The following is a 16,305-nucleotide window of genomic DNA, read 5'->3' as shown; positions in this document are numbered from 1 at the left end:
TGTTGGCAATAAAATGAGGATATGTTGGTAAGTATTTTAATAATAAACTATGAGAAATCTCGAGTAAAATAATAAAAAAAAAGTGCTGAAAAAGATTTTAAAATATTTACATCCTTTCTCTGTTCATTCAAATATAACAATTTTCCTTCATTATGATCCCAACTATTATAAAAAGTACATATTCACTATTATGAAAAGTACATACTCAATAATGTCTTACTCAATATTTTACAATATCTGCGTTCCTTTCTCTGTTGAATCAAATCTTAACAGAACTTTCTTTCCATATTATATATATATAATCTTGTTATTTTGCTTTTATTATTCCGTCAACTACTGTCTGTTCCAATGACAGTTTAAAGGAGCAGTAGAAAATTGTTTTTGAAATAACATGTTTGATACTGCAAGGATGCGATGACGAAAATTTATGATAAAAAATGTCCACGTTGTTACACAACGGTACTATACTTTCAGGAGCTTGAAATCTCCCTTGAAATCCCCCTGACTAGTAGCAGAAATTCTGAGAATTCCGTAATTTTTCTAGAAATTGAAAATTCCCTGACTCTTCCATTATATCTCGCTCACCTCGCCACCATGTAGACTATTTCAAGTAATACAAATCTCCTATAAGAAAGAGTAACCAAACGCTTCCTACGCGATTCCTTCTTTTTCTCATTTCATTTTTTCGTCCTTCCTTATTTTTTCATTTCTGGTCTCGAAGGGGGGTCCAGCCCTCCGGACCCCCCTTGGCTACGTGCCTGTCCATATGTTTCATGATTTGTTGTCTCCGTATCTTTCTGCGTCAGGCTGGGTTACATGGTCTGATTGGTCACGGGTCTAACTTCTGGGTAACTAAGTTCGTGACCTGTTCCGTCAGCGCTATATATGTAGACTTAAAATGATGGAACTCCACAGGTTTGGAGTTTAGGCAATTTCCACAGCCTCCACATCAGCAAAGATCTTCCAAGTGAAAGGGATTTTCAAAGCACAAGAAGGGTGAAAGTCTGTAAGGCAAAAGTCAGGGGAACAGAGTGGGTGGGGTAAAACCTTCCAGCTAAAGTCCTTTTCTGATGTGTCATCGCAACAGTATGTGCCTTAGCGTTATCATGTTGGATAATAACCCCTTGGCGATTGACAAAGCCTGGCTGCTTCGACATCAGTGATTGCTGTGAAGTCTAGCTGTTGACCATAGAAGGACGTATTAATGGTTTGATTAGGTTCTAGTACCTCCCAATGAATTACGCCTTGAACCTCTCACTACGTACTCAACAATACCTTCTTGGGATAAAATACTTGTTTGGACGTCGACGGAGGCAGTTCAGAAACACGGCACACAGTCCTGCGACCCTTCACGTTCCGGTGAATAACTCACTTCTCATCTCCTGTGACAATTCGTGTCAAGAAGAGATCATTTTTGTACCTGAAAAGCAAGGAAATGCATGTTGTGACTCGCCCCTCTCATTGAGTTGGACTTAGTTGATATGGAACCCATGATCGAACTCTAGGGTGAAGCCCAGCGCCAGAAGCCTTCTTTCCACTGTTGTTCTGTATACTGGGAAGGCTTGCCTGGAGCTCTGAGATTCCTTGCCAACTTAGCTTGCTTGGAACTCTAATGGGTACTTAACCACTCTTTCTTTGCTTGCCTGAAGCGTTTCCGTACTTTTTTGGCTAGCTGATCTTAGGGGCCATCCATTTCTATTAAAACATAGGGAACATTGTTTTGGACTCCGGACCACAGTTATAGTCATTTTTTTGCTAAATACAACAGGATTTTTTATTTTAAAAAGTTGTGGGAGAAGGTTTTAAAAAAATCCGTGTACTAACTAATTGCTCTACCCACTGCATTAGCAGAGTTTTTTTTTTTACAATATTCATCTATCATCTTTTGTACTTGAATCTGAAGATTGTAGCTTCTTTTGGTTTGCACGAAGTTTCCGATGCTTGAAACAAGCAGTTTGCACGTAGATAACCTCAGGCAGACTTTAGTCCCTCCTAGGCCCTAACTTTTTCTTCAAATTTACCATATTCGTTGACATGATAAGTTAAATAATGTCTGTTGTTAAGTAACAATATAAGTTCAATGCAAGTTGTTAAAGTTCTTCGGATAATACCTTGACAATTTCTATCACTCTAAACATTTAATATTGTGCTCTTCTGCAAAAGAAAATATCATCTTAAGAGGGATGATTTAAATGACTCGTGTTTTATTCCTGTACCATACTCCCATATGAACGAACTTGTAAAACACTCATTGAAGCAATCAGTTAGCTCAAATTACTAGATATATGTTGTTGAAAGTATTAAATTGGCAACTCTTACGTTAAAATTGTTAGTTACACCCTTGTTTGGCAGCTTGTCAGTGCAAAGTTGCACATAGCTTATTCTTCCGTGCAAATTCCGGTGGCTTATGCTAAGGAAAAGAGTAAATTGCAAATGAAAATGGATATATATATATAATAAATCTTCATTTTCATTTACAATGTAAACCTTTATACCATACCACAAATCTGTGATGAAAAAGATTGCTCTCTTGACCAATGCTTATGAAACCAATAAAATCAAGTAAGATCGGAGGAAGGGGGTGCAACGTTACAATGATGTTACACAAAATATATCATTCAGCTGAAAAATTCTAGTTACGTCAGTGCCCGACATTGGCTTCAAATGATACATTTGATGTACTACACACAGGGCCGGCTCTACAGTATATGCAACACGTGCATTTGCACAGTGCGGTAAAAACGGACATAAAGTATACAAAATAAAAAATTATGAAAAATATATTATTTAAAATAAATATCTCTTGTTGGAATCTGACTTCATGATGATGATAGTTAAATCTACTAATCAGACTCGTGTATTTGGATCTTAATTTAGAGCCGCGTTGGAATCGAACCATGGACACCTCACATCAGTAATGAGTGCTCTACCAGTGAGCTACCCGTGTTCTATTATTATTATTATTATTATTATTATTATTATGACTGGTAGTAGCAGGAACGCTACTGAAGTTATGATTGGGATAACGTATAAAATCGTGGATTTTAAAATATATTCTTTCTAAGGTAGGAAAAGTGGCAAATGATACAATTATGCAGGGTGGCAAATTGTCTAAGGTTAGCCCTGACCACAATTTCCATTTCAGGTTGTTTCACCCTTGACACTCATTCAAATGCTGAGCACGAGAGCAGCATCCGGATTTGGAAATCGAAAGTCGATATTTCGATACATGAAAATATCTATCAATGGTTTGATTGATAGCTATATTATACCGTTCTAAGTCTACATACATGGGACGAACAAATGTCCCAAAAATATTTTCGGCATGTAAGTGCTATAAAATGTGCAAATGTGTTGAAATCACGATATTTTTTCACGATAAACATTGCCGCTCAAAAGTAAACAGGATCTACCAAGCTAGCAAAAGTGCTGTTCAATTACTGCATGACTAAGAAATTGTACTTTTCGTTTTCATATAAGACATCGTCTAACATAATTGTTTATAAGGAAAATAAAAACAAATATCGAAATGTCTTAATAGAAACAATATCATAATATTGAAAAAAATATCGATCAGTGAGATTTTACGATATTACTATTTCGATATTTGCAAATATCGATCGATCGATATACATGGAAATATCACACACATAGTCTTGCTTGTTACCTCATCTTGTGATGTCAATTTATTGCTAATTGAATTTATATGTCCTTGTGCGATGTGAATTCAGTTGTTCAGTTTAGACAGCTGATGAGAATGATTGCATTCTTGTTACTTAACTAACTGCTTAAAATAGGCTTGCAAATGTACTAAAGGTTTTCACTGCGAGAACAAAAAAATGAAAGAAGGAATAATTAAAATACACTATCTTGTTTTGCCTTTTGTCTTTGGACATAATTTTCAATGTGTGCTCTGTCATTTTGTACGCTAACCATGGAAGTATAAAAGAACAAATGACTAAATTACAGTAAAAAAAAAAAAAAAAGAAAAAGAAAAAAAGAAAAAAAAAGATAATGTTTGTACCCGGAAACTACTGTCGTGACTTATTCCAGTAGAAAAGAAGTAAAAGGGAAGTTGTGTAATAGAAAAATTTGTTCTCGAGGATGATTGCAACAAGAAATAATTTCTGTCGAGTAAATAACCTTTAGTTTTTTTTTTCTCACTCTCGTTTAAAATCAAATAAAAGATAAAAAATGCAGAGAAAGGAAAGCAAACAAAATGCAATCGAGGTAAGATAATATCATCGGAGGGTTATAAGCAGAACGTGATTTCAGTGATCAGTAAGTAATCTGTTCACTTTTATTTGTATATGATTCATTGTTTGTAATTGGTATATGTAAACAGCATTTGCTTTTATGTTTTATAATACAAAAATAAGTAAATAAAAGGTACGGGACACCAAACTAATCTTTCTCGTTCCAATTCCTTAAAATAAATTGTTTTGCTGCAATTACTAATGAAACATTTTGTTGTGAAGTACAAACAAAATTATAAGGTATTTACGGAAAAGTTCACTGAAGGAATACTAATTCCCAGAAGTAAAGTATTCCTTGTAGATTTCTCCATACGAAATGAAATGAAATTTTTAAGTTTTATGTCCCACAGTTGTTCCGGCTAGGCTAAAGAAGACGGTAATGATGAGAAATGAATGAAAATGGTGGAATGAAGAAAGTAGAAGGAAACGGGAGATCCCTGAGAAAACCCACGCACACGGTGTTTGTCCACCACAAAGCCCGGTATGCACTCTACCACTGACAATGAGCCACCGCGGTCCTCTCCATAAGAAATAGCTTACGCCATATATTAGGGTTATTAATGAAATATTTGTTTATAAAATAATAATCATAAAATCGCATAAATGGTATTTTACAAAATAGAAACAAAAAGAAATTCACCCCAAAAGTAAAGTCATAGAAGTGATTTATGCAATATTCTGAGAATAATAATAAAATATTTATTTACAAAATATGACGAAAATCGCCTGAGTCATTTTTTAAAAAAGTCTGGAAAGAAACTCATTCCCAAGAGTGAACTACCTCTTGTGATTTTTTTCCCGCAAAGAATAATGTATACAATATTATAGAGTTATTAGTAAAGTATTTATTTATGAAATATAAACAAAAATACTATTCTATTGATAAAATCTATATAAATCTCAAACTCAGGGGGGGTAATGCCCCTCCCTACCCCCCCAAATGACGCCCCTGGAATAAGTCTGTAAGTTTCTTCGTCGGTTGTAGCTTTTCATATTACACTTTCCCTAACCAGACAATATTCTTCCATTTTTCCATGTTACGATCTCCGGTTCCATGTTCCGGAATTTATCCATGTTACGATCCTCTGTTTTTAGTTATATATATATATAAAGGGAGGACAAATGCATCCTGCTTACTTACAAAAGACATTTTTGCTTCTTCAAATCTGGATGGTCCGGCTAAAACCCGGACGTCTGGCAAAGTTAGCCAAGACCCGGACTCTATTCCCGGTAGAGTTCATCTGATTAGGGACCCTATTGTTAGGTATCCGTTTTGCAGAAATTGTGAATCCCTGAACCGCTTGGATAAAATTTGCCCCCTAAAGGAAATCGATATCGAGCTGTCCGATTGGCAGGTAGACGCTATACCATCTGCGCTCTACTTCTAAATATATATTACATCTAATCATAAGCTTAATGTCTTTGCCGTGTTTTTCTTTCCATGTTACATCTATTTGTTATATTTGTTATATCTATTTAAATATCATAGTACTTGACCATGCATATAAGTATCGAATTATTTTATTAAACCTAATAATCTTATTGAAGCTCTCCGAAGAAAGCTGGTTTTGAATCATGACTAAATACAGCTTTTTTTTGGGGGGGGGGCAGAGTTGCAAATTTATAAACTACAAATGGACTAAATAGGTACATATAAAAAAATCGAGATATCAATCCCATTGGTCTTGAAAAAAGATATCGATCTGTGCTCCGTAGAGTACTAAAGGCAGTTGCTGTGACCAACATGTTGATAGAAAGATATATATGATTAGCACATCCGCTTCTTCGCTGTAGTTCTTCCCTTCAATGACCTCACGAGGAGTAGGGTGCTGTACTCTTCTGAGTTTACGGGATCGCGGTGGCTCAGTGGTAGAGCGTTCACCTCTGGTGCATCGGGTCTTTGGTTCGATCCCAGCTCGCGCAAGTAAGCTTTGGGGTGACAAACACCGTGTGCGTGGGCTTTCTCGGGGTTCTCTCGTTTCCTGTTCCTCTCACTTTCTTCATTCCACCAATTCATTAATTTCTTATAATCACAGTCTCCTTTAGCCTAGTCGACATATTCGTGGGATGTAAAGCTTAGATTTCATTTCTTCTGAGTTTACATTGGTTCACAATGCTGAATCCTAAAATTCTGGGTTAGATGTACTATTTTACTCATTAAACTTAGTTATTTCTCTCCTTAAAAAATAAAAAAAATAAAAAAGCAAAAGTTAGAGGCACAAAATGCTTGGCTACCACACACACCACAAATAATACACGTGCTAAATAGTGCTATAGGTAAGTAATTGCTGTTTATCAAATTGGTTGGTTTAATATCCTTCATCAGCACCGAGATTATGTAAGACTTACACTGACATAGACCTGGTTGGATCCCAACCAGATGAGCTTACAATACGATTGGTCATTATTGAAATAATTATATGCTTATCCGAGTACATTATTCGAACCAATTAATATATTCAAATAATTATTTTGTTCGACGGATATTGTAAGAATATATTGGTACAATATGAAACAGCTACCGAGTATTAACAATTCATAATAGAGCGCATTACAATTACTTATGTGTTTTAATATTGCTATAAATGTTTTGAAATCAAATCAAATCATCTTAAACTCCAGTCTAACTTCAATCCTCAGTTTTAATGTAAATGGTTGTGGCAAAGAACAACTTTTCTTCTTGAAGTGCTCTAAATATGATATATAAAATAGGCGTGTAGTTAGGAACAAAGTTGAAGAGGGAATATAAAAAGTTGATGTGGATGACTTCGCCTTATTTTTATTTTATTTTATTTTTAACTTTTGTTAGGCGTAACTTTCAGGAACACAATTGGAAAAATTGAAAAGGGTACTGCTAATCCTAGCCTTTTACTTCATTTCTGACGTACGTAAAAGTCAGAGCAAAAAGTGAGTAGTTTACGTGATAATTAAGTTTTATGTATGATTTAAAAAAAAAATGTTATTAAGAAATGTTAGCAGCTATATGTAACGCTAATATTGTAAAATTCTCTTCATTCCAGGAAACTTTCTATATTTGCCAACAGTAGTTAATAGCCATGTCAGCAGAACATCATCCATCACGAGGTTCCTGGGCGAACCCTTGTGAATTTCTCCTTTCATGCATTGGATTTGCAGTTGGTTTAGGCAACGTATGGCGGTTTCCTTATCTCTGCTACAGAAACGGTGGTGGTAAGTTTATTTACAATATTTAACATCTTTTAAATAATATTTTATTAATAATAGAATGTGTATGTGGGTATATGTCTCTCTGTGTCATCACCTTTTCTCATAGAAAGGAGTTACCTAAAGCCACCAAATTTTGCACATGGATAACTCTTCACCAGATCCAATCCCCTGCGAAGCCATCTTATTTTCGATTTGTGGTATCGGAAAATTTAACACAAGATTAAAGTGTACATTTTGGGCTGTTTTCCAAGAAAGCCTCCCATATATGCAACCAATATTACGTTTTGGTGTTGCGGGTTTACATAATAGCAGATAATAAACACTGTGTAATGGAATGGTTGTAGAAAGCTACTTCTTCCTTCCGTTTATCTAGATTCTGAATTAAGACCAGCAAACGACGGGCGTTTCAAATATGGATACAGGGTGTTTCAAAACAACACCGACAACGTTTGGGAGGTGATTCTTGACACCAAGATAAGACAAAAAGTATAAACCAACCTGGGTGCACAAATGCTTCCTTTCAGAGTTATAGGCTGCCGAAAACATGAAAAAATTAATTTTAAGGGTTCATAGCTCCAAAACTATGGGACCTACCGCAGTTGGCTCAAGACTTCACTTAGAAACTAGTATGTGCTTTATCCAAATATCAATGTTTCAGAATCCTGCGGTACTTCCGCAACAATTTTTATAGAGGGGGTTGGTGAGTACTTCAAATTATATGACCGTAGCCAAACTCCTTCTATAAAAATTGTTATGTGAGTACCGTAGGATTCTGAAACATGGATTTTTGGATAGGGGACATAATAGTTTCTAAGTGAAGTCTTGACCTGACTACGGTAGGTCCCTCACTTTTCGAGCTATGGACCTTTAAATTTATTTATTTATTTATTTTTTTATGTTTTCGGCAGTCTATAACTCCAAAAGGAAGCATTTGTGCACCCAGGTTAGTCTATACTTTTTTGTCTTATCTTGGTGTCAGGAATCACCTTCCAAACGTTGTCGGTGTTGTTCTGAAATACATAATATTTGACCCTGGATTTTATTCCATTTTCGGCATGAGGCTGATGTGTGAGAGTGTAGGGAAAATAATCAAAAACGACTGATATTAGTGTCCAAATCTTAGTATCTGGATTGCTTGAAATAGTGACACTCACAATGACGTTTAAGTCTAAATTCATCATTCATTGATATAGGCGGTGAGAGGTCAGGGTAGGAAGGAAATGACGTAAAAATAATCGAAAACTACTTATATTAGTCTCCAATCCATAGTTTCCGGGGTCAGAGAGAGATGATAATGAAACTAGCGATTAAGTTTGTCTAAATTCATTTCCCTTCGTTATGAAGGTGTACAGGGTGGAAGTTGGTTACATTACAAATTTTTATCATTTGGCTTATCCTGAGGGTAAGAAGGGGTTCAAATACTTTAGACAATGTATCATATTGGACAATGGTGAATGATCAAAATTGGATTCTTTTCAAGCCTTTACAGTTTTCAGTAGAAAGTCAAAATTAAATTTTGCTTTGGAGAAAAGTGTAGATATGTGGTTATATAGAATATCTGGGATACTATTTCCCTTATTGTAACTTTTGTTAAGAAAAATCACATCAAAAGTGTTCATTATTCTTGTCAACATATTTTTTAATCGCGTTTTTCAGTATATGGCAAAGAGCCGTTTTCTTAGTGAAACTCAGGGAATACTCTTCAAATTCGTCTCCATGCTTTAATTGTACTGTCGAGGATACACCGGATGAATACTGGGCGAGAAACTAAATCATGTATTGAACATTAGCAGATTCAAGAATTTCCTATTCTTTCTTGATCAAATTATTCTGTAAAGTTTGAACAATATTAATTGTTCTACTTTTAACATTACCATGATTCCGTCCAGGTTGGACTAGACTGGTAGGTCTGAGTTACATTGAATATACTTTACATGGTGATTATGACAGCAGTAGCAGAATTTCTTATTCCGCATAATTTTGCGTCAAACTCCTTGTAAATAAATTTGTTTATTGGAGTTTTTAAAACCTTAGTTTATCAATTTGCGAAAGAACGTACTTAAAACAAAAATATTTCCTTAAATTTAGGGAAAACAACTTCATAACTTCCATTCACTAAACCTGGTTATTGTACTATAATTATAAAGTACAATGATACCTTGGAATATGAATCTTGTAGTTCGTTCCATACCCTCTGGAGTTCCAAGATTTTTTTCTCCTTTAAAATAATACAAACTGGATTAATCTGTACCTGAACCTCACGAGCTCGAATTTTCAAAACTATTTTAACAATGAACTGGATTTTAAGTCCATTTACACTGGATTTTAAGGTAAAATATCAGAAATAATATAATACTTGAATAAAAGTGAACATTCTTCATGAAAATTGAAAATATGAATCATTGCGAAAACACTTGTTATATAAAATATAACACACAAAACTAGTACAAAAGCATGCATAAAATTAGCAGCAAAAATTACAATTATATGAGAATTTGCCAGTATTTTACGACAACAAATTGAACTACAAAGAGTGTAGGTGACCGAAATGTGAAGGACATGTATGCACAAACAGAAAGTGTGCTGGACGTTTGGATTTCAAAGCAGCGTTCGTATTCCGAGGCAAAATGCTCACGAATTTTTCCAAGCTGAATGAGTTCTGGGACGTTCGGATTACGGAGACAATAGTGTATAACTTAAATTTTGATATTAACTATGTACATATCTATGATTAGACTTTCTACGTTGATTAGTAGTTATATAAAAAACTTACATAAATCTTAAAAATAAATAAAATATGAAGACCTTGAGGATTGCATAATACTCGATAACATCTTTGTGTCATTATAACAGTTTCAAAGCTTTTTTTTTTTTTTATCGAGCATGAGCATTGTAGTAAAAGCGTAACTATTTCGTATGAAAATTACTATTTTAAGGCGTGGTTTCAAATGCGATTATAAATATTCATACGCTAGCTGAGTGGTAGAGCGATAACCATAATTTGTTACTTTTTGTCTTGGATTCACCAGTAAGTGATTTCATTTACTAGATGTGTCCATCTTGTTTAAATTTTCTCGCGTTTTGTTTTAAAACTTATTTATCTTTAACCCTTCGGTGATGGATACATTTTCCATAGCTTCATTGAAGGTACTATAGCATAGTTCACAGTTTCATTATTCATTACCCTGGAGGACAAATAATATGTAGTTTTATTTGCAATTGATCAGATTTACATACGCTGATATCTTTTGATCTACCCACGTACCTGTATAAAATAACGGTACTTTTACTGAAATTTTCCTCTTTCGAATATTGTTGAAGAACATGTAGTGCTTAAGAGAAAAATACGAACGCAGACCCGTCAAAAATACTTGAATTATGTGAACACTTAGAACTTTCTAATTTCTTCAAACATTTTTCTTCCATACACGGATTATATGTTGTATGTATAACCTACCGTTGTTATTATTGTATGTATTAGGATAAACGTTAACCATTCCGAAATCGGGGCCATGGAAAGTCCAAACGATTCCTTTAATTAAGGGCATTCTTTCTACACGCACTACATACTATAGATTTACTACTATTAATGGTTTCAAAACAATTTTCCGGGGTGGGAAGAGGAACTTCCAATATATAGGGATGAAAGTAGCACTGGAAAAATACTGGAAACCCGCGTTGAGCACGATCGGAGATATGTCTTCCCTGAAATTATCAGTGTTCTACTCGTCCTCCTTGAAAAATTCGGGAATTTGGATATAGTCGTACCTTTCGTCCCTTATATAACAAATACAATTACAAGGAAGGGTCGTAAGTGTTGCAATATTTCCACAATTCAAACAGCAGGTGAGTGTATCCTCGACCGTAAGTACAAGATCAAACTGGACCAAAAGGTAGTGTGACAAACGGACTATTTAAGAGTGAGGCCGCTACTCCGTCAGTATCTTAAGTCAATTTTTTATTGACAGTGATGATTGAGTGCTCAACAACGGCTAATACTGTATAAGTTCTAACCGTGACAGAATGTTGCGACAGCAGCCCAAGACATTTGTCATGCAAAAGAAAAAGATGCAGTGAATCACAGCACAGCAAATCGTTGGTTCAGAAATGTCGCGCAGGTTGCTGACAAGATCCGCTGGTAAGATCAGTCAAGATCTGGTCGCCCTAGAGTAACAGATTCCAAGGTCATATGATACACCATTGAGGAAAATCCATCTACCGGCAGACGACAATTCTCAAACCAACTCGCCATATCCCAGTCGAATATAATGCGTTACCATCACGAACTCGGAAATACCATCAGGAGCTGCTACATTGTGCCACATGAATTGACTCCAGGTTATACCGAGAAGAGAGTAGATATGTGCCGACAACTGCTGCAAAATTCGCTTGATTTATCTTTCCTGAAACGGATTGTCAAATGCTACGAAAAGTGGGCGTTTTTCCCTATTTCGAATGTGCAAAAACAGTGGTTGAGCAAGGACCAATTTCTAGAACCGGTTGTCAAACAGGGTTCTGTGGTGTGGTTATATTTTGTGTGGTGGAACTATGGGACGTTAGTTCATTTAGTGTTCATTCCTAACGATCGTACCATCAATGCTGACCTATATTCCGAACATTTGGTGCAGTGTGCTGCACTACGCCAAAACTATTCTGCATTAGTAAAACAATCTGCATTGGTAAACTGGAAGCGCACTCTGCTGCAACAGGATAACGAAAACCCACAGATGACTCGAAAAAAACACAACTAGAATTTCAGGAATTTGATGACATCAAACTGGTGCCACTCCCGGTATACAGTCCTAACGTTGGCCCTTCGAATTACTACTTGTTTGGTTCCGTGGCGCACTTTCTGAAATCACGATGTTTCACCAACCAACACAGGTGGAAACAGCAGTGAATTACTTCTTTGCTTCTAAGAACTTGTATCAACGTGGAATCGAGAAACTGGCAGAAAGATTCCTGCAGACAATCCAGCACGAAGGGCTATACTTTGAATGTTTTTACATACTTTCATTGTAATATAATAAATACAATTATGTTACGTATCAGAATGTTGCAAGACTTAGGACTAATCCTTGCAATACTTAATTAATATAGCAGTATTTAGAGATACCTCATTTTGGTGACATCCTAAATACTGAATATGGTATTACTTGAGTACTATCTCATAGTGACAGTGTTACGTATACTTGGTTGGGCTTCATGTAAAACAAAGTATGAAAGCAGATATAAAAGTAAACATTGTCCTTTATGCGTTAATTTCCAATTATCAACTAACTACAATATTCCCCAAGGATGCACGCTAGATATCTTATCTGATACTGTGCAATACATTTTGCACAATATTCTAATATTTAAACATAGCCCTAATATTTTTCTAATTTTCTTTTTCAGGTGCATTTCTGATTCCATACGCCATTATGCTTTTCACAACGGGTCTTCCACTGTTCTTTCTAGAACTAGCAATTGGACAATATGCAAGCCTCGGACCAAATAAAATATTTCAAAAAATGGCTCCACTCTTTCATGGTAAGTTAACATTTCGATAAACATAACCTAAATAAATAATCAAATTCATACAATCTTCAATTCTTGTTAAACCTACTAATGTCTTAAATAATTCAGCTGTACAATGGTGATGCTCTCAAAACATAAACACTGATTTATAATTAATTTATTTTGCTTTTCTTTTTTATTCATGATTTGTATCTTCATCCACTTTCTACAAATAAAATGAAAATTATTATTTTGTTCATTATAGACAATGAAAATTTGACAGAATTTTAATTAATATTCATCAATAACGTACTCAAGCTAGGTTTCGAGATTTTAAGCCTCCATTTGAGAAATATATTGAACACTCACGTTGATGAAATTCAGCGTACGCTATGGATACATATACTTCATTAGAATTATTTTATCTGGAAAATATGTGTTAGTTTAATATGATAAATTGTTACTGCAACATCAAATACTGTTACAGGAATAGTAGAAAGACAGTCCAACTGATACCAGGAAGAAGTAAACACGTAGTTTATGCACAATGAAAGCATTGCAAACTGCAGAATAAAATAAGTGCCTTAAAGTATTTAATACATTTTTAAAAATTCGTTAGATGAACTTTTAAGCTATTAGTTTAAGTTAAAAAAAAAAGTTTCTGCATAAAACAAATTTGGCTTACATTACTCACCGAAAAGAGAGAAACATATATAATATTATTAAATACGTGTTGAGCTTCTTCGTGGCTAAGCAGTTTCCGTACGCGCCTTTGGCGTGGGAGATACGGGTTCAATTCCCAGCGGAATTCATGTGTTTCGGATTCCACATTAATCAGTAAGTTCCGTCTCATATAGCCTCCGTGCTGAAACGGACATTAAACTTAAAATCAACAATAATCAATATTAGATGTGTTTTCCTTGAATCAATGTAGGAATAATGTTTCAACTAAAATTAATTCAATATTGTAATAGTCGAAGAATAATTTTGATCGTGATCGGAGTAGGTCAATACTGTCTATAAATGAACTCAATCATATATTAAATAATTTATACGAAGAATACATTCCAGGACCTAAAGATATTCTTGATGGAATAATGCTATAATCATAATGTTATATATGGAGTTATAATCATAATACTCAACTTAGCAGGTTTATTTATTTAAATCAGCGTTGATAAACAAGTTAGCTGTAAGGTTTTGTGTATGTATGCACAATCCTGACTTCAAATTTGGTTATCGTGTTGTCCCAAAGTTTAATTACCATGGGGTTACTTGCAGATGATACAAACTGCTTTAAGCTGTATGACTTGTCTTGATTTACACAGCTTCGATTCTAAAAAAGGTATATTAAATTCCAGTCAATAATTCAATTTAGTCTCCTGGTTATTTTCTTTTTTAATTTTACATCCAGATAAATGTGACTTTTAAACTGAAGTAGATAGATTATAAGTGCAACTAAATGGTGAAAAAATATAATAGAACTTGTTCAAAGTATAACGTGAAAGGATCGATTAATTTATTTATTTTTATTTATTTATTTAATTGCTGCAGAACAAGATTCTGCTTTATGCAGATTCATAACATCCTTGAAACATTTATTCACTTTCAACCAGCTTCATCTTTTTGAAAGTTATAAATTTACTTTAAAAATAAAAAAATAAAGCACAATAACGTTACACATAGGAGGAAACATAACATCCGGACAAAACTAACGGATGCTGTGTTTTTCCACCAATAATCACAACACTGCCTAGAATTTAATCTGACCTGGTGCACTAAGTGCACAGTGTTCGTAGTTTGAGAGAAAATTACTTAATCAAGGATAATTTCGTAGGTAAATTTAGCAAAAAGGGGAAAAGGGATTTTTTCGATAAAACTTGAAAATCCAGAGAAATTATCGCCACGTAGACTAGTTGACTAATATAAATGTTGAAACTTTTTTTTCGTCTTCAGAAATGAGCTATTCTTGACTGGGTGGTTTCTGTTTAAAAAAAAAATGAAGAAAACAGTAAAAGAAATAGAAGCAAGAAATAAATGAACAAAACAAATATGGTTGGAACTTTCTTTTAATATAGTTAAATTAATCTTATCACATGACTTCTGTCATAGGAATTGGACGCTCAACAAACTAGGAAAAATTTGATAAAAAATGGGAAGAGGTTCTTTCCTAGTGAGTTAGTGAAATCGTCTGTTGATTCAAATTGATTGGATTCAAAACTTTGAATCCAACTGAAAATTTGAAAAGACTACTTTAGAACGCTCCTTGTAGCATTTTTTCGGGTACCAAAACCTCATTTTACATTTTTTCCCCCAAATTTGCCTGTTATTTATTATAATGCTTCTTTTACAAAAGACCAATTTGAAATCTATTTTATACATAATTGCAGCTGTGTTTTTCTAATTAGCAATTTTGGGTACAATTGTATCCAAACTGCAAGAATCACGGAATTAATGTTTTAATGTACAAAAATGAAGTTCAAGAGTTAAAAACTCAAAACAAAAACACATTTAATTTAAGAGAAAAACAAGACAAAACGATATTTGGATTCTCCGGTGCTTGGGGTCCCTGGTTTGATCCCAGCTCGCACCGTGTGGACTTTGTAGTGGGCAAACACCGTGATCGTGGGTTTTCTCGAGGTTCTCCTGTTTTCTCCCACTTTCTCATTCCATCATTTCATTCATTTCTCATCACCATCTTCTTTAGCCTAATCGGCATAACCGTGGGACGTAAAACTCAAAGATTTCATTTTCATTTTCATTTTACATATGTTTGAGTAAACTTATTCACTATACATATTCATTTATTTTAACATACAAAGCAATAAGGTACTTATCTCTTATAATGAGAACAAATCAGAAACCAAACTCTCATACTTTGCGATAATTGATTCAATCTTCGTCCCTGGCTTCGTTGATTGGAATATTTTCAACTTTAGAACCTGTTTTAAATAAATTAGTGACGAAAGAGAAAGGAAAATCGTGAACTCTGGCAAAGAAGTGTTCGGAGTTTTGACTTTGAGGGTCCTAAAATGAAAAAAAAAAAAAAAATCCTGAATGAACATGTATTTTCAGTTTTTATTTTTTTGACAATGTTACCATCACAATGTTACCCTGAAAAAAGTATGTTGTACCTTAGGGTATTATAACATTTTGAACAAAAAAAAATCAACGACCACCCCTCCCAAAAAAAAATTGTTATACGATGTTTTAAATTTTTCAACACACAATGAACAAGAAAATACGCATCGATTTTTTCGAAAAAAAAAAAATCACATTTACACCTACATAGTATCTACAATCTATGAAAGTTTCAATTTATTTGGACCACTCCTAGCAGAATAAAATAATAATAAATTTTGAG

The 16,305-nt window shown here is 34.3% G+C and overlaps 1 protein-coding gene across 2 annotated transcripts in view; it reads left to right on the top strand.

Annotated features, from left to right (window-relative positions):
• LOC145686148 (sodium- and chloride-dependent glycine transporter 2-like) overlaps nt 1-16,305 on the top strand; it is a 237,836-nt gene that overhangs the window by 179,699 nt on the left and 41,832 nt on the right. For both annotated transcript variants that reach the window (XM_081759141.1, XM_081759140.1), the window contains exons 2-3: nt 7,277-7,445; nt 12,840-12,974. In XM_081759141.1, the coding sequence (XP_081615267.1) occupies nt 7,313-7,445; nt 12,840-12,974 (268 nt within the window). In that variant the 5' untranslated portion in view covers nt 7,277-7,312. The remainder of the gene's footprint in view (nt 1-7,276; nt 7,446-12,839; nt 12,975-16,305) is intronic.

The sequence above is a fragment of the Thermobia domestica genome, chromosome 5 (assembly GCF_964235325.1).
Source record: "Thermobia domestica chromosome 5, izTheDome1.hap1.1, whole genome shotgun sequence".
Taxonomy (NCBI): Eukaryota; Metazoa; Arthropoda; class Insecta; order Zygentoma; family Lepismatidae; genus Thermobia; species Thermobia domestica.
Note: the sequence above shows the minus strand (reverse complement) of the source record. Positions and strands in the feature narration are given on the sequence as shown.